Below are 22,956 nucleotides of genomic sequence, written 5' to 3'. Positions count from 1 at the left end.
CATCGTACAGCCTGGACTATGAGATCTCCCTGGGGTGACTTGAGGACCAGTCCTACTCCTGCTCCTTTGGCATTTGAGGCTCCGTCCACATGTAGCTCCCACACTTGCTCTCCTTTATCCTCTTCCAGACTCAGAATGTCCTGCTCCGCCTGGGTATGGAGGGCTGGGCAGAAGTCAGATATGAAGTCTGCCAGAGCCTGAGATTTTATGGCCGTTCGGGGTTCAAACTTCAAGTCGTAACCGCTCAAGTGCACGGACCATTTAGCCATTCTTCCTGACAATTCTGGTTTTCTCATGATAGTTTTAAGAGGATAATTAGTTATCACAGAAATGGTATGAGATTCGAAGTAGGGACGCAATTTATAGGATGCAGTAACTAGTGCGAGGACAAGTTTTTCTAGTGACGTGTACCTGGTCTCTGCTGGAAGCAGAGACTTACTGATGTAGTATACTGGATGATGTGATCCTTCTTGCTCTCGTACTAGCACGCACCGATCGCGCTTACATGGATCGATGATACGAGAATGCAGTGGTTCTCCTGCTCGGTTTCGACGGGAGAGGTGGGGTCTTGAGATAACGCTTGACTCAAAATGTTTTCTCGTGCTCATCCGTCCACTTAAATCTTTGGCTTTTCCTGAGTATATCATAGAATAGCCTGCATCTGTCCGAGGATCTGGATATGAATCTGTTTAAGGCTGCCACTCTTCCGGTCCAGTATTGGACGTCTTTCGGTTTCTGCGGTGACTCCGTTGCACTGCTTTTATTTGTTCGGTCTTGGCCTCTATCCCCTCTCCTGGTCACCATGTACCCCAGGAACTTTCCACTGGATACTCCCAAGGTACACTTCGTAGAATTCAGCTTCATTTGGTATTTCCTGAGGGTATTGAAAGTTTCTGCCAGGTGCTGGTGGTGCTGTGAAGCCTGCTTCGATTTGACGACCATATCGTCTATGTATACTTCCATAGTTTGGCCTATTTGCTCTTTAAACATCATGTTTACCGGCCTCGATAGGTAGATCCCGCATTTTTCGATCCAAAAGGCATGACATTATAACAATAGATACCTCTCTCGGATCGAATCTTTGTCTTTTCCTGGTCACTAGGGTGCATCTTTATCCGGTTATATCCGCTCCAGGCATCCAGGAATGTCGCATCTCGTGGCCCGATGAGCGTCCACCATGGCGTCTATGTGTGGTAGAGGGAATGGATCCTTTGGGCAAGCTTTGTTTAAGTCCGTGAAATCGACGCAGACCCTCCACTTGCCATTCTTCTTTGGAACCACCACCACATTAGACAACCACTCTGGATACTTTACTTCACGAATATTTCCTGCAGCAAGCAGATTATCTACTTCTTGGTTTATGACCTGGTTTCTTTCGAAAGCAAATTTTCTTCTTTTAACGCACGCAGGTTTATAGCTTGGATCCACACTTAGCTTGTGAGTTATCACACTTGGGTCTATCCCTATCATATCATCATGTGACCAAGCAAAGCAGTCTATGTTAGTTCTCAACAACCGAACGAGTTCTTCACGAATTTTACCTGAAAATTCAGATCCAATGAGAACAGTTCGTTCTGGATGCAGTGCGTCCAGGATGACTTCGTCCAACTCTGCCTGCTGAGGCTCAATGTACTCGTCCTGGATGCGCTGGCTCTGTAATTGCTATGCGGGCGAACCAGTTGTTGGCTTCAGAGCCACCTTGTAGCAATCCTTAGCTTCTTCCTGGTCCCCACGTATCTCTTGCACCCCTCAAGGTGTTGGAAACTTCAGGCATTGGTGGTACGTTGAGGGAACTGCTTTCATCTCGTGGATCCAGGGCCTGCCAAGGATCACATTGTAAGTAGAGGGCCCATTAATAACCAGATACCTTACATGTTTGTTTACACCCCCGGCGTAGGTTGGGATGATGATTTCTCCTAGGGAGTGCTTTGTTTCGCCGCTGAAACCAACCAAGGGAATTGCCTTCTTTGCTAGATCTTTCTCGGTGAATCCATTCCTTTGAGTGTCTCCATCATGATCAAGTTGACGGAGCTTCCGGTATCCACCAGGATCTTCTTCACCTTGCAATTTTCTATGGGAAGCGTGATGATTAGGGCGTCGTGGTGTTTGTTGGAGCGGACCTGCGTCTGTTTCGTCAAAGGTGACTCACGGCAGGTTCTGGTGGTTAACCCTGCAGGAGCTTTCTGGTCTGTCTCCTTTAGTTCTGGTTGTGTGCCTCTTAGCTGCTGAATAGGCCAACCCACATAGCTCCGATCCACCTGTAATAACATTCACAGTTCTAGAGCAATGAGGAGGAGGGGATGGCAGAACCTGATCCGCTGAATTTACTCTGGTTGTGTTTCTGGGTAGGAGGTGATCCAGGTTTCCTTGGTCATAGTGGAATTTGACTTCCTTTCTGAGGGAGTGGCATTCATCGGTGTTGTGGGTGTTGCTGCCGTGGAACTCACACTTCTTGCCTGTATCTCTGCTGCTGGGGTTTCCTTCTGGAAGTTTCGGCCATCTGACTATGCGTCCCAGCTCCTTCAAGGCTTTGAATAGTCCTGCAAGATTGGTAGTGAAACCATACTCACTTAATTTCGGAGGCAGATCTGCTTCGCCCTTTCCTTCAGAATTTCCGGAAACTTTATTCACGCTCCTGCTGTAGGGTTTGGGTCTTTCACTCTTTTTTTCTGCTGGAGCCTTTCTGGATACTGGATATGAATCATAAGTGCCTCTTACAGGTGCAGAGTCCTCTTCCAGCCTCATGACAGCAATTGCCTTTGATTGTACCTCCTCAAAGGTAGTGCAGGGATGCATGGTTAGGTCCTTGTATAGCTGTGAATCCTGGTGCAGTCCTCGGCGGAAGGCTTGGATAGCGGTTGCTATATCGCACCTTGGAATTGACACCTTCTCCTTGTTGAACCTGTTTAAGTAATCACGGGTAGATTCCTCAAACCCTTACACTATCCGGTAGAGGTCACTGGTCTGCTTCTCTGGCGAACTGCTGGTTGAAGGCATTGACTAGGTCGGCGAAGCTGGATATGCTCTTGTTCGGTAGGCCGACGAACCACTGCAGGGCTGCTCCTGACAGTGTTGATCCGAATCCCTTGCACATACAAGCTTCCTTTAGAGATCCAGTTGCGGTTATCACCATCATTTTCTACTTGTAGTGGTTGATATGGTCAAGTGGATCTGTGGTTCCGTCATAGAGTGTCATAGCTGGCGGCACACATCCTTTAGGAACACCGATTAGGGCTATATCATCCACGAAAGGTGAGTCTGCGTAGGTCTCTCTCGGGTCGCCTTCTCCGGTGGACGGGCTACACTGGTATCCTATACATCGCTCCCTCGGCTCCTGGTATTGCTTTGCTCAATGAATTACTTGCTCCCCGCAAGAGGGTTAAAACAGTGGGAAAGAACCAAAGAGGTGTACCTCCTAGCCAGGGTGCTCCGAAAAAATTGGCCTGGTCTTTGGTGACTGGTTACCTTGTGTTGCAGACGATTATGGATCCAGTTGCCATCCTGGTGTCTGCGTAATCCGCCGATCCAGGCTCCATCAGTGAATCTGGTTGCGGGATGGAATTGCCGTGAGGGGAGTCGGTTGCCATCCCGCTGTGCCTGGTGTGCGGGGTACTGAAAAGGGTGGCGGTCGAAACCGACGGGGTGCTAAACAAAGCGTTACCTGTTGTCTGCTGCAGACTCGGTGGATTATCAAATGATAGGCATCCCAATCCTCTGGGCTCAATTGGTTCGCTGGGTGCTATTCCTGCTAGGTCTAGTCTGGTGACTAGTTCTGATGGAATTGATCGACCCGATCCTCCACCGCTGGTTCTGGTCGGAGCCTCTGGTGCCGATCTTTGGTTTAGGGCTGGATCATCTTTATTACGATCTGAGCAATCAGGTTCTGGTTGTCCTTCCTCAGATCCTCAACGGCCCGACGCAGAGTGTCCATCCCCTGAATCATCACCTGCATCGGATCAAGCGCTGGAGATCTGCTTCGGAAAACTTCTGCGCCTGAGCCTTCCTGGGTCTGGCTCCTGGATACAGCTTCACTTCTGCTGGGGCTGCTTTCCCTACTGGATTTGGACTGACTGGATGCACCTGTTGCCTTTGGAATCTGTGGTGGTTTCTGAGGCTGGGGCATGGCTCTGGTCGACATGCTGACAGGGATCGTCTGGCTGGACGCTGGGGATGCACTGACTGATCTTGCGGATGCAGAAGTAGTTCCTGCTCCAGAAGACAGGGCTGACATGCTCTGGCTGCTGGAAGGATTCTGGCTGGTTCCAGACATGGTGACGGCTGGTTCGGTCTTGCGAGGTTTGGCTATAGAAAATGATCACTATGCCCCACGGTGGGCGCCAAATTGTTTTGGTACGAATTTACCGATTATGATTTAATTTTGTGAGTGATAGTGATTATTCTTAATGCCAATTATGATCTAAATGCAATGATGAGAATAACGAAGTAGAGACAAACGAGAAGAATAACACGGAGGATTTTTGGTGACGCGGAAAACCCGATGTGGGAACAACCGCGGGGGGAGTCGGAATCCCACCAACTTTTCACTATAATCGAGATTAAATACTCAAGTAAGGAAATACAAATGCTTTGCTAGAGAATTATGGCCAAGTGTAGACGGGATTTTGAGGATTAATGTGTTGTTTGTGGTAATTTCGAATGCCCCTTGAGTGTTACTCTCCTCTTGTTTATATAGTTGTTGTTGAATGCTAGGGTTGAGTCAACAACATCCTCTTAATTTCTGCTCCTGAATTCCTGCGTCGGTTACACCAAAATAGGAGGTGGTTGCTTGACTCATTCAATGCCTCATTAGTTGCTCCTTTAAATTCCCCATTAAATATTCCTTTATCTTAGGACTAGCCGTTATTGACTTTTTCCATGGAATGTTCCAATCTTCATATTCCCCCATTTCTCGCATCTCGCGTCCAGGTTCTTCCGAGCCGAATCGCTCCCCGATTTTCACCTTCAATCCCCAAATAATAGGTAACAGTTGTTGACCCATTTATTTCATCATTTGCTCATTATGCTAAAGATTCCTTGTTGACTCATCTTATGGTCCATATCGCGACACGTCATCAATCCTTCCCGCTTGGTTTCGTCCAATGAATAGATGCCACGTCATTACTTAATAAATTTGTAATTTTTATCCCTAACAATTACTTGTAAGAGTCGTATTCTTGTAGAAATGTCATATTACCATCGTACGTGCTTGACATACATTTTTGCCCTGCTTGTGCTGTTCTGGCAAGCACGGGTTTGACCTACTTGTGTTGTTCTGGCAAGTACGGTTTTGGCCTACTTGTGCTGTTCTGGCATGTACGACTTTTGGCCACTTGTCTTTGTCGCAAGTGAGTCTTATCTTAGTCTTTCCGCCACTTTCGTGTCTGTTCAGCGATTGGGGTACTCGGTCTCCTTAGTAGTCGAGTCTTGGGTGCGTGCTGTGCTGGCGCACGTCGAATCGGGATGTACACCCGAGAATCTGCAGATTTAGACTAGGACCGTATCATTATCGTAGTCCTACCCTGGAAAATTATAGTCTAAGAGTGATAAATGTCTTGCATTATTTGGATGGTTACTTTGGTCATATCTCCTTGAAATACGTGCTCGTGGCTAAGTGGTCGTGTCTGTTTCCTTGTCTTTCTTTTCCATTTATTTATTGTTGCTTATGCTTTACTTGTTTATTCCATCATTTCTTTTACTCTTGTTGGTTTAAACACGTATGATCCCATGTTTAGTTATGATTTGATTCACTCATGTCTTATCCAATATGATTGTTTGTTTATGTTCTTTGTTATGTTCATTTCGACATATTGTGGCTGGGAGAACCTTGAGTTACTCCCCACTGACTGTGGCGTTCATGTTTACATGAATGACAGGTGGTGAAGATGCTTACGTGGGGAAGACGTGTGGGCTAGCGAGAACTAAACCCTTGGACCTTAGTTTCTAGTTTAGAAACCCTTTATATGTTTATTCGTGGGATATCTTTTCCCCGCCTTCTAGACTTGGGTTGTAATAACCTAATTTTGTCTATTATTGTATTTGTTTCATTTCATTTTGGCACCCGCGTGTTAATTTTTAACTAATAAACAAAAAGTTTTTAAAATATCATAAATTTCCGCTTTAATTTATTAGTTATATTTTCCGCGTTATCGCGGGGTGTCACATCTGCTTTTGTTCCTGAATAACAGGTCAACTCCCCAAAGAATAGGGGTTGGTTAGTTGACTTGGTAGATATTTTCTTTGTTGCACGTGTGTTATTTCTTTCCTCAATATGTGTTTGTTTCTTCTTTTGATCCTACGGCCCATAACATGCCACTTCAGCGATTCCTTTTTCCTTCCATCTTCCAATAACCGCGTGCCACGTCGCCCTCCTCATGCCATACTTTCTTCCCGTAAAAAAGTGCCACGTCACAGATGATAAAAATTATTTTTTTATCCCTAACACTAGGTAACAAATACACAATAATAGGAACAAATAAAACAGAAAAGATATATACAATTGTTTCCTAAACAACCAAGATATGCAAGATAATAATATAAGATTGTGGCTGACTATTTTGAGGAAGCAATATCTTCAATAATTTGTACATGTAACACTTACAAACTTAATGCCTTGTGTTGGATGTTTCACCCAACAGTAAATACGACAGCATTGGTGCTCAGTGAAGAGCCGACGACAGATTTGAGTATAGTGTTAGAATGGTGGTACAACTGTTTACAGTGTACGCCACTATACTATTTTTCTTACGTCGGTCATATTACTACATACAAGTAACTTGAAAAGGAAGGTTTTCTTTGATGCTATCATTCTTCATTCTCCACTAAATTTGGAAACTGTAACACTTGTTTGTTTCAGTGACTTTGAGGTGGATTACTCTTGCTCATATTAGATATGCATGACTGTTTGATTCTGGGTGGAAATAGTTGTTTCAATTTCGGTGGATGGTTTGCTTTATTCGATGGGAAAATGACCAAGTTGGAGGTCATATATACCTCATGGTTTTGACACCATCGGTCACTCGTCTATCACGAAAGTGATGGTGTTTGCCCAAATGAAAGGCAACAATATACTCTTGGAGCATTGTGTAGAATTAAGACCAGATTCAGCTTCATTTGATGTTTAAATGAACGTCTTATGTCATGGGTAAGAATCAAACCCCCAATTATTGTTACACCATTTTCCTGTTACTAGTAACTAGTAGTTCACTAGTTCATTGTCTAACTAAAAACCAAAACCCAATGCATCATAAATTCATAATGATTAAAGTGGTATCAGTGGAGGCAAAAAGGGTGTTCAACTTCGCCCATCACTTACTATAAATATCTTAAGCTCATAACCTTCAAGTATCATAATCTCATTTTCTCTTTGAGTTTTTGAATTAAAAAATAATCATTTTATTTACTCTTTTTCCTAGAGAGTAGTACAAAAAATGGAGTTTACCGTTAAGAGCAATTGTCTTATGTTTATGTTGGTGGTACTAGGCTGTCTAGTATTAAGTCATAGCCAAGATTTCATTTGCTCGAAAGCTACATATTTTGGTAGTCCTGATTGTAAAGGAAATCCAAGTACGTTTGTCTTTCTTTTAGGAGTCAGTCTTGTTTAAAACCGTTCAACTTACAATATAGTCGTTATAACTATCATTAAGTGAGCTACATGACGGGGAAATAGTTTTAAGTTTAAAATGATGTCAAATGAGATTATGTTCTTTTAGAATTTGAGTTCATGTCAAGAAGTTTCCTTAGAGTTAGTCATTGCTAATCTAAAATAGTGTCCCAATAAGTTTGAAGGTTTCTAAACTAATTAAACTAGGTAAACTAGCTGACGCCCGATAAAAAATAATCGCAACTAAAGGAATTTTGACGTAAGAGAGCGACTTACGATGATGTACTACATTTTGTTCCTTTTTGTAAATTTAATATGGATAGTTGTTTTTTTGTTGCAATGTTGTAAGATATGTTTACAAAGTGTATACTCCGTATCATTTATTCTTTGGTTCTGAATTATATGAGTCAAAGTAGAATGGTTCACTAAACTAACTCCATTTTTGTTTATTGAACTAATACTCGACACCAATTGCATTTTGGCTATGTTGGGCACGAGGGTAGAGTTGTGTACATAAGTACATTCGACCCTCTTGGCCCGTAATGTTATTGTTGAAATTGTTTTATGTTTTGAGATATATTTACGTGCAAATGAAAATTTCAGGTGGAGCATGTGGGTATGGAGAGTATGGAAGAGATGGCAATGATGGATATGTAGCTGCTGTGCATAGCCCTTACAGGAATGGCACAGGGTGTGGTGGTTGCTATCAGGTACTACTATAGTACTATTGTAAGATCGTCAAATACGACACACAATACTCGACTTAACTTATAAGCCCATTCTCTATAGGATCTTCCACATTTCTCATGTCGACTATGCAACCAAAGGTACAGTGCTAGTTCAAGTCCAACCCGTGACAAGGCCTTTTTGGTCCTATTCCCGAGGATCAATATAGATTTTTCTTTAGATAAGTATCATCGAGTCAATACTCTTTGAAGAACTTTTTTGTTAGTAAGGAAGGTTGTACTTGCGAGTCTTAACAATGTGCGTGTGTAACGATGGATATACTCATATACAGGTAAGGTGCAAAGTAGGAGGGTGCACAGATGAAGGGGTGATTGTAGTAGCCACGGATTCTGGAGGAGGTGATGGGACCGACTTCATATTTCCAGCACAGGTTTACTCTGAGATGGCCCAACCCGGTTTGGAAGGGGAGCTGCTTTCGTATGGTGTCGTAGATATTGAATACCGTAGGGTGCCATGTGATTTTGGGGGGTCTAACCTCGTCATCAAGGTTCATGAGGCCACCAAATACCCTTATTACTTGGCCATCATCATTGTTTACCCTCCTGGTGTCTATGATGTTGTTGGTGTTCAAATTTGGCAGGTTTGCTCATCTTATTTACTCTCTCTATTCAAATTACATATATTTTAGGTCCCGTTAAAGCCCGGTTAGTGTGACCCTTACGCTTTTCCATATAATCGCGTTTCAACGGCATTGGGTGGGATTGAAACAAAGCATTTTGATCTACTAACGTGAAGTGCTAAATCGAAATAAAATTGTACAGGAGGACAGTAAGACATGGAGGGATATGAGAAAGCCATACGGAGCAGTTTGGGACATTGAAAACCCGCCAAAAAGCGAGACATTAACCTTCAGTTTCCTGCTGAGTGCTACCGGTAGTGTTGATGATGGAGAATGGGTTGATTCTCCAACATATGTGTCTACTTCTTTGGAGGCTGGTGCTACTTTTGACACTGGCATTCACCAGCTCTAAGTATTTTTATAGTCAAGGATACAGTTAATCTGGGGTTAATCATGTAATTTCAATCACCAATGGGTTGGTTTGTTGGTTGGTTAAATGAACTATAAATTATGTACTCTTGCGACAATTATGTCGATGAATAAATAGCTATCGTTACTTGCGTAAGTTATCTTTTATTTTCGATTGAGTTCAATATTTTATTTTTGTTTTTAACGTTTAAAATATGATGAAATTGAGCAAAATAATACATAAATACTTACAACTATATAAGTGTCTCCGACATGAAGCAACCTTCAATCGTTGTAACTTTTGCATTGTAAAAAAAAACTTAAACAAAAATTGCACATATGGCACTACAAAAGAACAAACCACCTCACCAAGCCAAAATTCCGTGTATTTTATTTAGGGTCAATTAATCTTTACACCTTTATAAAACCAACTTTTCTAAATTTACACACTTATAAAAAAAAATTAATATTTTACACCCTTATAAATCACTTCTGATCGGATCTTACCCCCTTAGTTGGATTCCGGTGTAAAACATAGTTAATTTACAATATTACGCCCACTTATTAACCCATATACTTTCTTTACTCTTGTGCCGTTCCTTCTCTTACACTTACATCACTCTTAAGTCTTAACCCTTCATTTCCTCTTCCGCAAATTCTCTCAGTAATTTCCCCAAAAAATAAATAATTCACATTATTATCTATCATTTGCAGTCATCATCTTGTCGTCTTAGTACTACGGTTATCGATCATCTTCTCCAGTAAGTACTTCACCATTGTTCTCCATCATTTACTTTTATTTTGTGTAATTAAATAATTAATTAGGGTATTATTAAAAGGGGTTACTCTTTTTTATTGCTGAAAAACCATGATTGTGATAATTAAAGTTCTATTTATAGTAGATTAGTTACAAGTTACAACCCTAATTTTCAAACTTTCCTTTCTTTGTCTGCATTCTATGATTTCAAATCGGTAAAAGAAGCTCACTTCTTGTGATCATGTTTCCTTGGGAAGTTGTGCTGTCATTTCCTATCCCACTAATTATTAACATTATTTCCTCTAATTATTATTATTAAATAAAAAGCTTTATCTAATAGGTGGGTTTTTGCATTCTGTGCACATTTTCTAATAAAATACAGTGGGTTTCTTGTGTTCTTGGAGTAACAAGTTAACAACTGGGAGAACTAAGGCCTGCCAGAGTCACTTCCTCCCCTTATGAGAAAGATGCCTGGAAGGCCCTCATCAAAGAAAAGGAAGAAAGAAACAGGAGAAGGGCAGACAAGTCGTGTAAAAAGGCAGAAGAAACAAAATAAGTGCAGTAAGTGTGGGAAACTGGGTCACTATAAAAGGACAAGTAAGAACCCAACAGATCATCAAACTCAGGAAAGACAACCAGGTGGGAGGCCTCCTGTTCAAAATGAATGGGCAAAACTAGCAAGGGAAAAGAAGGAAAAGAGAAGGGCACAAAATAAGGCATATGCAAGGCGTGAAGGGACTTACGTGCGGACCTACCGTTCCCAACATCAAGCTCGCCACTTACCCACAATTGTCAGGCCCTTCATTCACAGAGTTGTTGACCCAGGCAAGCTCTTCAGTGGCAATGTGGAATACATCAGAATTTAGTTAAGTTTGTTTTGAAACCATGTGTTTATGTAGTCTTTGTTGAATAATTTAGTTAATCTTGTTTTGAAACAATGTTGTGTTTTAAGTTTGAACAATTCGGGTGTAATATTCGGGTGAATTATGTTCTGGCTAGAAGTTTGAACAATGTTAGTGGAATGCTATTGTGGTTTGAAGTTTTGATAACCATGATGCGTAAATAGAGAAGGGAAGGCAGAGAAGGAAAGCGTAATTGTTGTTGTGTTTGTTATTGATTAATTCACCAAATATATAATACAATAGGTCAAAGATATATATTGTAACAAACTGATAAGAGTTACCAAAACTATTGGCTAAATAATAGGAAAATATAAACTGATTACTTTGACAAGGTCCGTCTAATACCCTCCCTCAAACTGGAGCATGGGGATCGAGAGTGCCCAGTTTGCGTAGAAGATAGTGAAACTGACGAACTCCCAATGATTTGCTGAAAATATCGGCAACCTGCTCGTTGGTTGGAACATGTGACGGTATGATAAGCCCTTCAGTAACAGCATCGCGGACGAAATGACAATCTATCTCAATATGTTTAGTACGCTCGTGAAAGACGGGATTCTGAGCTAGATGTATAGCAGATTGATTGTCGCAATAGAGCTTCATAGGTGTAGAAATAGGAACGTCCAAACTAGCGAGCAAGCCCTTAAGCCATTTAAATTCACACACAATGGCAGCCATTGAGCGATACTCGGCTTCAGAAGACGATAGGGAAACAGTATGTTGTTTCTTGGTCTTCCAAGAAACCGGAGATTCCCCCAGAAACACAAACCATCCCGTGACAGAGCGACGGGTGAGAGGACAAGCCCCGTAATCAGAATCGCACCACCCAGAAACCGTAAGTGAGCTATCAGAACGTAGTAACACGCCTTGACCTGGACTTCCTTTGAGATATCGTACAACTCGTAACGCGGCATCCATGTGAGCTTCACGTGGCTGTTGTAAGAACTGCGAAAGAACATGAACAGAGAAGGACAAGTCGGGGCGTGTAACGGCTAAGTAGACAAGACGATCGATCAAATGCCTATATCGCTCCGGTTCACTTAGCAATGGGCTAGTAGAAGTACCCAGTTTGTGATCAATGTCCATTGGAGTGGAGGCAGGCTTAGCGCCCAAGAGCCCAGATTCTGTGACGATGTCAAGAGTATACTTTCGTTGATTAAGGAAGATACCTTCGGTGCTGCGTGCGACCTCAAGCCCGAGGAAGTACTTCAAGGGTCCTAAATCTTTCATTTTGAAGCAACGATGCAGATAGTCTTTGAATCGGAAATGGCGTGAGTCATTACCCGCAATAACAAGGTCATCCACATAAATTAACACATGTAAACGGACCATGTTAAAGGAGTATGTAAAAAGACAGTAATCGGAATAGGATTGTCGAAACCCGTATTTTCGAAGAGCCCCAGCCAGTTTAGCAAACCAACACCGAGGAGCTTGACGAAGACCATAAAGGGACTTTTTAAGACGACACACCTTTCCATCATGACCCCGACTAAAGCCCGGAGGGAGCTTCATATATACCTCTTCGGTCAAATCACCGTGCAAAAAGGCGTTATGGACATCCATTTGATGTAATTCCCATTTCTTAATAGCAGCAACAGCAAGGAAAGTACGGATAGTAACCATCTTTACAACAGGGGCAAATGTTTCGCTATAATCGATACCCTCTTTCTGATGATTACCAAAAACGACGAGCCGGGCCTTCAATCGTTCAATTGAACCATCAGACTTATATTTAATTCTATAAACCCAACGACAACCAAGAGCCTTTTTATTAGGAGGTAGGTCAGCTAATTCCCAAGTACCGTTTTGTTCGAGAGCATCAATTTCAGATTGCATAGCTCGACACCACCCGTCATCTTGCATTGCAATTTTAAATGAAGAAGGTTCGACACCGGTTGTGATAGCAGCTAAAAAATGTCTATGACGAGAAGAAAATTTATGACAATTGACATAATTAGCTAAAGAGTAGGGCGTACCTGAGGGAGATGAAGGAGAGTCCGGTGAGTCGGGAGGGGATGAACTGTTAATGGAGTCAAGGACATAACCAGTCAGCCGTGAATTATGAAATTTGAGACGATGTCCTCGACCAAGAGCATTGTCAGACGGTTCAGAGGTACTTGGAGCAGGACCCGTCACACCAGGCTCCTCAAGGACCTCGGTTTCAGTAGTGGCAGGGGTATTATACGGCGCATCTGAAGCATTTAACGGAGTACTTGATTCAACAGTGGGAGTCGAATTGGGACTCGGTTCAGCAGAGGCAGTACTCGGCTCATCAGGGGGCGAAAAAATATAGTTGTCGGAGAGTGGAGCTGATGAAGAGCCTCCCTAATCAGGAAAGACAAAGGAATCCTCATAAAATACAATGTCTCAGGACACAGTAATGGACCCGGTTTCAATATCGTAAACCTTTCAACCCTTTTGATTGTGTGGGTAACCAAGAAAAATACACTTCCGACTACGAGGCTCAAATTTATCACCACGAGTTTGTTGATTGTGAACAAAGCAAAGGCAACCAAAAACCCGTAAATTTTTATAAGATGGAGGGACACCGAATAATTTTTCATATGGTGTTTTGTGATGTAGAAGAGCTGAAGGCGTCCGGTTAATTAAATAAGTCGCGGTAAGAATGCACTCACCCCAAAATTTCTTTGGGAGGTTATCCTGAAAGAGTAAGGCACGTGCGACATTTAGAATATGTCGATGTTTACGTTCGACACGCCCGTTTTGTTGGGGCGTGCCAACGCAAGAGGTTTGGAACTGAACGCCTTGCTCGAAAAAATAATCCGCCATATGATTAAACTCGGTCCCATTATCGCTACGCACCACCTTCACCTGTGTCGAAAATTGGGTACGCGCCATAGCTAAGAAATGCATAAACATACTTGTAACTTCCGTCTTAGCAAGCAATAAATAGACCCAAACAGATCGAGAAAAATCGTCGACAATGGTGAGAAAATACTTAGCACCACATGTAGAAATGGTACGATAAGGTCCCCAAAGATCACAATGTATTAAATTAAATGGTTCGGATGCAATATTGTCACTCAAATTAAAACTTGCACGAGTTTGTTTAGCGAGATGGCATACATCACACGCCAAATTTTTATTAACTGAAATAGACGGAACGAGAGGAATATGTTGAACCGCACTTGCCCTCGGATGCCCTAGCCTTTGATGCCATAAATCATAGGACCCAAGTGTATTCACCGTGTGCACCGAAGTCGAAGGATTTGATGACAATAAAAATAGTCCATCCTGAAGCTCATCTACTCCAATCATCTTCCTCAAAGAACGGTCCTGTATAAGACAACAATATTTAGTAAATTGCAAAACATAGTCATTATCGTCCGTTAGTTGAGAAACTGAGATTAAGTTACAGGCCAAATGAGGGACAAATAAGACCCTGCGTAAAACAATAGTGCTATCAATTCGAACTGTCCCCATTTTGGATGCTAAGATGCGTTTTCCATTAGGGAGACCGACTGCCCTCGGAGGGATCACCGTAGTTTCCGAAAATAAGGAAAGGTCACATGTAACATGGTTAGAGGCACCCGTATCTATAATCCAGGAAGCATACATACCAGAGAGACAGTCCGAGGAAAGAGTATGAAGAGCATTGGCGTGCACTATACCGCCATTATCACTGCCCGTGGCAGAATTGGAACCCGCAGCTAAACTCGAACGCGCGGCTCTACTACGACGAAAGTCTGTCAAATTCCGAGGGCTCTACATACCAGAGAGGCGGCGGGAGGATGAGAGTATAGTGAGAGTAAGAGTGAGAGTGAGAGTAAGAGTGAGAGTGAGATGTAATAAGATTAGGGTTTTAAGTTGGACTTTATATACTTCGTATAGAGTTTTTTGTCAAAAACTACCTAATATTCACCTCATTTTCATAAATACTACCTAAAGTTTTTAATTTTGCGAAAAACTACCTATATTTTCTTGACTTTTGTCGGACACTACCAGATTGGAAAATCCGATCAAATTAGACAAAATTCTAACTTGAAAACATTATTTTTGGCATTGAACATACATTATTTACTATAATTAACCACCGCCAACTATTTTGATTAGCTCTACTAACACATTTATTTCAATTTTTTTTACTACAATTTTGACTAGTTTGGCCGAGATTGTGGCTAATTTGGACAAAATTATGATTAATTCGATTGGCATTTTGACTTATTTGTCGGAATTTTAGTTAATTTGGAAAAAAATTGTCGAATTTGCTCATTAATTTCGATTTGGTAGTTTTCGACAAAAGTAAGAAATTATTAGGTAGTTTCTCGCAAAATTAAAAACTTTAGGTAGTATTTATGAAAATAAGGTAAATGTTAGGTAGTTTTTGACAAAAAACTCCTTCGTATAAGATTATAGTGTTGGTGTAGTTAGGGTTTCGACGGACTGTTTATTTGAGTTTTATTGGGCTTATCATCAGCCTTATTAAAGGGTCAGTAGATTTATTGGCCCAATTAATCTGATTACGGTAGGTGTTGTCATTATTTGAGTTTCGCATGAATTCATTATTGGGATTTTGTTAGCCCAATTAATTTTGCTCATATTAACAATCTCACATTAAAATGTGAAAAAAAAAAATTATTATATGTGTATATATATACCTTATATTAGATTTAACTTATATTTGTCAATTACTTTATGGGTTAAGTATTTGTAACATGATTTTATTTATTAAATAGGTCTATATAACACCATTGTCTTAACTTATGTACAAGTATATTATTATATATGATACGAAGTATTATATAGTTGTGCAGTTAATAACAATCAGTCTGAACATGTATCCAAGTCAACAACACAAGATTCAAGATACAGCAATCGTGTACCATTGTCCGATATTACTAACGGTAATTTTTTTCTAACCTTAATTTTCAACAGAACACGGTGTTTACTCACGATCAGCTCTATGTGGCTATTTCAAGAGTCACAAGCAAAAAGGGATTGAAAATTCTGATTTGCGATAATAAAAAACGCGTCTCCAATAGAACTAATAACGTAGTTTATAAAGAAGTTTTCGAGAAGTTATAGTATAACGTACTTATGATTGTACATCGTAACAGGTTATTGTTTTTTTTTTTTCAAATTTGTCTTCCTTTGTTATGCTTTGAAATTTTCGCGGAGTTATTGTTCTATTTTGATTATTGCCAAATTTTAGGTACTCCCGATAGATACAATTTTATTATTGCTATATTTTTGAATCTTCTGTAGATACCTTAATTAAAGAACACCCTTTATTATCAACCTTTAATTCATCTCCCTAATCAAAAAACCCGTGCAATTTGCACGGGTATAAAACTAGTTCGTAAATAAAACTAAGTACCCTAATTTGAAGGGGTAAAACGATTAACAATCTGAAAAAATATAAGGAAGTATGCTTAATTTGAGGTTCAAGATGTCAAGTATATCATTATAGATATAAGATAGAATGAAAGATAAAGAAGATAGAAAGAAGAAATAAATAGGTACAAGAGAGAAAGAAAGAGAGGGTGAGATAAAAGAAAGAAATAAGGGTAGGGGTATTTTCGTCACAAATTATGGATTTTAGAGGAAAAATTTAAAATTTGACGGAATATTCCCTTTTTTACACCGGAATCCGATTAAGGGGCAAAATTTGACCAGAAGTGTTTTATAAGGGTGTAAAATATTAAAAAAAATTTATAAGGGTGTAAATTTAGAAAAGTTGGTTTTATAAGGGTGTAAAGATTAATTGACCCTTTTATTATCACAAATTCTTGTTTAAGATGAAAGTATTTAGCATGTCCCTAGATTTAATAGATACCAAATGACATAACAAGTTGCCTAGAAAATGCCAAAAGTTTTATCCTTATTATCACAGTGTGCCAGTAGTATTTGAATTCGTTTTATAGATAAAACGAATATTCCATCTTAAGCAAGACTTATTATTTTATTTTAGCTACTATGTTAATAGATACTCCGTAATAAAATGGTCTAAATCTAATCATCACATATCAACTTCCTAAACTGACTCGGTCTAATTGACACGACTGAGATCTGATTGACCCTGTCCCACAATCTACCAAAACGCTAGCAACATCCGCTTCAACTGGATTGATACGGTCTACGCGTCCCGTTGACATCCCTACATAAACCGACCCGCCCAAAAAGTAAGATAAAAAAAAAAAAAAAAAAAAAATTGGAGTAGCATCAGGCATCAGCCCAGATCCACAATCAGAATATGTTCCGCAATAATTCCATAATTGCTGTTGTTGCTGTTATCCTCCTCATTAGTTCAGGTTCTTTCTTATTCACAATTCCATTTTAACTGTTTCATCTTAATTTCGTGAAACTTAAGACGGGTCAAATACAATAGATAAGACAAGTCGGAATAGAAATGGGGCAATTCCAAGATTAAGCCGAAACTAGAATTTGAACAATTCCTAAAAATTAAAGGGAGTATAACTGTAGTTGAAATGCTCAATTATATGGTATACATAATAGAATTTATATAATTAATCATTCTTAAATAGTGGTGGAACGAGTCGGGGCTAACCGAGAAATTCTAATCTCCGCACTGAAAAATTTGAAACTTTTAGTTGAGTTTTCAATTCACTTTTTTAGTTTACTCTATTCGAGTCATAATTGTGTCACCCTGAAAATTTCCGCTCCCTTAACTTCAAATCCTGGTTTCGCATAAGACTGATGATTTGCTCTTTAACATGTGATGTGATCCTCCTCTTACAAAAGAGCCCTCCTATGCAAGGAAGCTTATAAGACAAGGATTATTGGATGCACAATTAGAAGCAGTATCCCTTAATGATGATCATAAAATGTCTGTTAATCTGCTCAAACTGTACAAGGAAGAAACGGACCTAAAAACAGCGTCTAACGTATTATTACCAGGCGAACTGGAATGCTTTCCATCAGGATCAACCTGCTATTTTCTTTATCCTGAATTGTGTTGTTCAGGCATGTGTAAGCTTACAAAAGGTCCCTTTGGTAATTGTTTGGGTAACTAATTGTATTCCATCATAAGACGGGAGTAAATCGGTTGTAATGCTGTTCTGGGTGGTTATTCTAATGCTGTTCTGAGTGGTTTTGTTGCTTTAAATTTTATTTGTTCGTCTATAACTCATGACTTCACATCGATTTTGGGGGCTTAACCTAAAACTATTGGAAAAAAAGATATTAATACTGATTATCTTATCACAAGACTGTCTATAGTAAGATCTTATAAACATTGGATAAATATGGGGCAAACTCACAAAAGGGAAGTAGAGCAATACAGAAGGAAAAAACAGTGATATGGCGATGATGATTGATCGCAATTACTCTACTTTTGCGAGACAATGGTGTTGATAAGGAGCAACTTTTGTGAAACAAATGTGAATGTATTACAAGTTACAAGAATCGGCTAAGGGTTAAAAAAAACTGTAGTCTTGCAGTGAAAGGATCAAGTTATTGAATCTATTGCTAATGTGATAAAAGGTAAAATGATGATCACACTCTCACCTTGTCTTCGGCGGGTCTTCAGCTGTCCAGTATGTTTTGACAGCAACAAGAATTTTCTCGGGGTTAAAGGGTCCAGTTTCATGGTCTGTGATATGGCTTTTCCACTTCATACGAGAAGTAATCCCTTGAATCTTGACTAACACTTCTACAGTGTCTCGGAAGATGACTGTGCCCTCTGGCCTAAGTAATCTATCCATCTCGAGCAAAATGTTGGTAATGTCGCACCTATCCTGGTAAATGCTGAAAACTCCAGGAGCATGAATGAGGTCATAGGTTCGAGGATAAGATGAGAAAGCTTCGCACCAGTCATGGTACGTTCCAATGAAACCGCGCTCATAAATTACACCCAGAGTGTCTGGATTAGAGTTGGCAGGGATAACATTCATAACCCAAACAGGGTACTTTAGCGAAATAGCTGCAGCAAACCCGCCCAAGTACGCATTCATATCCATAACATTTCGATATTGTCCTTGTGGTAAAGGAGGGACCATCTTTTTGTAGTAGGCCACCCTAGTCTTCCACAACTCATTATCCTCCCCAAATTTCTCGGCAGACACGCCTTGAATCAAGTTAGCGGCTATTCTAGGAGGAACGGCAAAGGCGCGCTCTGGCCATTTTTCTAAAGCTCCACCTGCTACTTCATCTGAACTGCTTACTTCTGGCAACGGAGTTATGCATGCCTCCAGATCTTTGTACCTAATAAAGAAGAAATCATCAATGTCGGTTCAAACTGAGAAGTAATAAACAGATACTTCATGGGTATGGAAAGACGGAATACTATACCAGGCTGAATCAGGATTGTCGGATTTGCAAATATGCGGAGTGTGAAATGTTTTCCTACTCTTGATGCATTCAATGTGATTTATAGGTTTCTGCCATATCGCAAGATCACCCTGCTCAACCACCTTTTCCCAACAGAGACGCTTGGCGACATCCTCAATCGAATCTTGCTCTTGCTTAAGATCTTCTTGAGTCCTCTCCCAGCCTCTCCAATATGTTTTCCAGCGGATAGGAGGTCCCGATAGAATCCAATAACCACCAGGTCTTAATACTCTGTCTACTTCAATAAGATATAATCCGTCTGCAACATACATATATGGATTACTTGGTTTCTTAATTGTTATCCGTGTGTAAGTGGGAACTCACAGAGGTATAAGAAACAACATACCAAACTTGTTCCAAGGGATCAAGCAACGGGAACAGTGAGCCATATCAAAAGCTCTGGCAGGATAAGGAAGCCGCTGGGAAGCCATAATGCCAATCATAGCAGGAACACCGCGCTCTAAGGCAAACTGAACTTGGGCTTCATGGGTGTCGCGAGGTGCAAAGGACATGGCGATGATGTCTCGCTTTAAAAGATAAGCCCCCCAGCTGGCAACTCCACAGCCAGTGTCGATGGCAGTACGAATATTGCCTGAAGTGAGAGGAATCAGAGCATTGATATCATCAATATAAGCATCAGCACCACGTGGAAACATAGTACCGCCTCCAGGAAACCTAAAGCGGTCACCCTCAACTTGGATCCAGTTTTGGACCGCCTTCTCAATGCTGAGCTCCTTGTGAGGGATATTGTCATACCAAGCATAATCTCTGCTTTGCGGCCACTTGAATGGAGTCTTGTATTTTGGGGGTGCCGGGATCAGGCACCCCAGTTGTTCTTCCTTGCTAGGGCAATGTCGTTCTCTGTACTTCAACATGTATCTATCGAACTTCCTACCTCTTCTGGGATCTTGACACGGGGTGTACTCGCTATACGACATATCACAGGCTGCAAACTCTTCGACACCAGCTGACGACGTCTCATTCAGCTCTAACTGATGATGGCTTTGAAAGTCTAATGCTATGTTTGTCCCAGGAGATCCGTTGCTGTTGATATTACTGCTGCTTTGTTCTGCACCCTTACAGTCTACCCCTTTATTTTCCTCGCCAATCCCCGGATGTTGATACCGACTGTAGACCGCATTCGGTTTGCTTTGCCAGGCTCCCAACACGTAGAACAACACGCACAGCGCGCTTACTCCGCATATATATGTAAGCCGCTTCTTTTTTGCTTCCAAGTAATGATGTGGTTTCGGCGATCCTCCTTGCTCCGACCTTCCCATTTTAACACCACTCGATGCAAAACTCGTTCAAATTAACCACTACTTATTTCACTTTCAAACTCCTGCACACTTTAGCTCATTTATTATTCATTTATTCCATTTACAAGCATATATATATGTGAGTTGATGCACCCTTTTGATATTGAGTAGGTCTCCTGAGAGACGGTCTCTTAATAAGCTTTATTGAGAGACCATTGTACAATTTTAAGAAAAAGTGGTACTAGAGGTAATAAAATAGGTACAAATCATAATTAATGATAAAATAGGTACATTTATTATGTAAATAGGTACGAAAGTACTATGATACGATCAACAATAAAAGGGGTACGAAATATAAATAAAAGGGTACGAAATGTTGGTCTCTCAATAACTTAGTGAGAGACCGTCTCTCCAAAGTTTTAGTGTTTGATATTACTCGTTAATTTTTTATTTTGCACAATATTACGTGTACATATTAAAAGTACGATACAAACTCATTTTAAGTAATTTGTGAAAATGTCCGATGCCATACTAGAATTTTGAATAACCCTTTGAAGCAGGGACGGACCCAGAAGATTTTGCATGGTGTAGCAAATTAAGACACTATTTTTCCCATTCTATATACAAGTATCATATATGTACATGTAGGTTAATAAAAATAACATTTATTGTCAAGATGATCAAAAATTACAATTTACGCGTTCAAAAGAAATTAAACTTTCTTATACAAATAAAAAAAAAAACACAAAGGAAAAATTAAAAACATTCATACTTGTGTTTGCCTTATTTATAATATATTGTTCCTTAGCTTGTGATGAAAAAGAAAAAGAAATACGAGTACAATCATTTTTAATACTTGCACCAATAATTCTTATACCATATTTGAATATGAATAAAAAAAATGAAATTAATCACCAATTATTGCTAAGAAGTATAGAATTTATCATGATAATTTATCCAAACATCATCATTTTTTGGCTGAATAGTGTGAATGCTTGTACTTTAGGAATTAAAAAACCGGTAATGATAATTACAGCCACTTCCCAAAATGGAATTAAATTAGGAATTTAAGACACAATTACGCGTAAATTGATGTCATTAATGTTTGATTTAAGGTTTTCATTCCTTTTTTGGCACCTTAAATACAACGCTAAGGGCTGTATTTATCATTTCCCTTAAAAAAAAAACATATTTGCTGCCATGAGAAAAATTACTAATGAAAAATATTACTCTATACTCTTTAATACTTACAGTTAATTTTTTCTTTGATTTTACTTTTTAAGAAAGAACCTTCCAAGTTTACTTGCATTATCTTATTTATCTTCATATCCTCATTTTAGTTCCTTAAATGGTAAAACTTGGGAAAGTAAAAATTCAACGAAAGGAAATGCCTCATTAAATATAGAAGTTAAATATGCATCCCATGTAGTTAGAGCCATTGGAAAGTATAAAAAAGAAGTTAGCATTTAATGAGAAGCTAAATATCATTTAATGGTGTAGCAAATATAACTTTTTCTCTAAGATTTTTTCAGTTTTGGTGTAGCAATTGCTACACCTCACTTGTACTTCGGCCCGCCCCTGCTTTGAAGGATCATTAGCATTGGCACTATTGTTTCATATACAATCAAATTATGAAAGTTATCAAAAGTACCAAATCACAATCTGTCAAGTTTGAATCTTATACTTTGCATGGCAAATGGAAACATTGAACCACGCTATGCATATGACAATAACAAAGAGATCGAGTAACATATAAAATTCGACTTCTTTTCGTACAAATGACTGAGACGGATTGAGTACATGGAATAACATAAAGGAAACATACCTTAGAGGATAATTATAAGCAAACATGACATATTATGGCATTAAAATACAAGGAGTTGGTTTGCATAACATGAATGTATTCTTCTTTCTCTAGTTTATTGTTCTCTATTAACTAATGTATTTCCATTTTTAGGAATAATAATAAAAAAAAAAAGTTTTAGTTTGGATCTTATCTTAGTCTCTGCAAAGGGAGATCCACAGCCATTTACATTTCCTACTTGAATGCCACTCTTTCACATCTTGCGTTCAATGTGTAACTAGTTGCCTATAATTGCTCTATTTCTCCTATTTTCTCTCTATATCCGTTTCTTTCTAAGATATATTGAAGTAAATATTGTTTTATACTTTTAAGGATTTTGAACCATCCATAATTTTCTGTTAGCCTACAACTTAGGCCATGTTCTTTCTGGCTTAATTCCAACTCATTTCAGTTTAATTCAACTCATATATTCACAAACTAGTTTAGGACCCGTGCAAAGTTGCACGAGCGTGTATAGATTATATATTTGAAATTTTTCGTAAATTCTTAGATTTACAACATTGTTTTGGTTTCTTATTTGAGGTAATTGATTTCCCATATGTTACATGGAAGT

At 39.7% G+C, this 22,956-nt stretch overlaps 2 protein-coding genes and 1 long non-coding RNA gene across 4 annotated transcripts; 2 read left to right on the top strand and 1 right to left on the bottom strand.

Annotated features, from left to right (window-relative positions):
- The first annotated feature begins 7,374 nt into the window (after positions 1-7,374).
- On the top strand, positions 7,375-9,334 carry LOC141652364 (expansin-like B1). Its single transcript, XM_074459839.1, has 4 exons — positions 7,375-7,563; positions 8,204-8,310; positions 8,619-8,927; positions 9,109-9,334. Exons 1-4 carry the CDS (start codon positions 7,428-7,430, stop codon positions 9,316-9,318), a joined length of 762 nt encoding a protein of 253 aa, XP_074315940.1. The 5' UTR covers positions 7,375-7,427; the 3' UTR covers positions 9,319-9,334.
- Positions 9,335-17,106: 7,772 nt separating this feature from the next.
- LOC141653683 (uncharacterized) lies at positions 17,107-18,057 on the top strand. Its single transcript, XR_012547488.1, has 2 exons — positions 17,107-17,242; positions 17,694-18,057. It is a non-coding gene; the product is annotated as an uncharacterized LOC141653683 (long non-coding RNA).
- Positions 18,058-18,301: 244 nt separating this feature from the next.
- Positions 18,302-22,604, bottom strand: LOC141653682 (putative methyltransferase PMT18). Of its 2 annotated transcripts, none has more exons than XM_074461520.1 (4): positions 22,365-22,604; positions 19,627-20,629; positions 19,242-19,539; positions 18,302-19,154 (listed from the first exon to the last, which is right to left on the bottom strand). In XM_074461520.1, the coding sequence occupies exons 2-4, from the start codon at positions 20,558-20,560 to the stop codon at positions 18,455-18,457; spliced, it is 1,932 nt and encodes a 643-aa protein (XP_074317621.1). In that variant the 5' UTR covers positions 20,561-20,629; positions 22,365-22,604; the 3' UTR covers positions 18,302-18,454. The 2 variants fall into 2 exon arrangements, with proteins under 2 accessions (XP_074317621.1, XP_074317622.1); XM_074461521.1 differs by having other exon boundaries at positions 19,627-20,622.
- Positions 22,605-22,956: the final 352 nt, after the last annotated feature.

Source organism: Silene latifolia, chromosome 4, assembly GCF_048544455.1.
Source record: "Silene latifolia isolate original U9 population chromosome 4, ASM4854445v1, whole genome shotgun sequence".
In the NCBI taxonomy this organism is placed as follows: domain Eukaryota; kingdom Viridiplantae; phylum Streptophyta; class Magnoliopsida; order Caryophyllales; family Caryophyllaceae; genus Silene; species Silene latifolia.
This window is presented reverse-complemented; position numbering and strand designations above follow the sequence as displayed.

Coding starts and splice junctions, on each gene's coding strand:
- LOC141652364 (XM_074459839.1), top strand. CDS start 7,428: ATGGAGTTTACCGTTAAGAGCAATTGTCTTATGTTTATGTTGGTGGTA. Junction 7,564..8,203: donor TGATTGTAAAGGAAATCCAA/GTACGTTTGTCT, acceptor TGAAAATTTCAG/GTGGAGCATGTGGGTATGGA. Junction 8,928..9,108: donor TTGGTGTTCAAATTTGGCAG/GTTTGCTCATCT, acceptor AAAATTGTACAG/GAGGACAGTAAGACATGGAG.
- LOC141653682 (XM_074461520.1), bottom strand. CDS start 20,560: ATGGGAAGGTCGGAGCAAGGAGGATCGCCGAAACCACATCATTACTTG. Junction 19,540..19,626: donor GATCCCTTGGAACAAGTTTG/GTATGTTGTTTC, acceptor TGTATGTTGCAG/ACGGATTATATCTTATTGAA. Junction 19,155..19,241: donor GACAATCCTGATTCAGCCTG/GTATAGTATTCC, acceptor CTTCTTTATTAG/GTACAAAGATCTGGAGGCAT.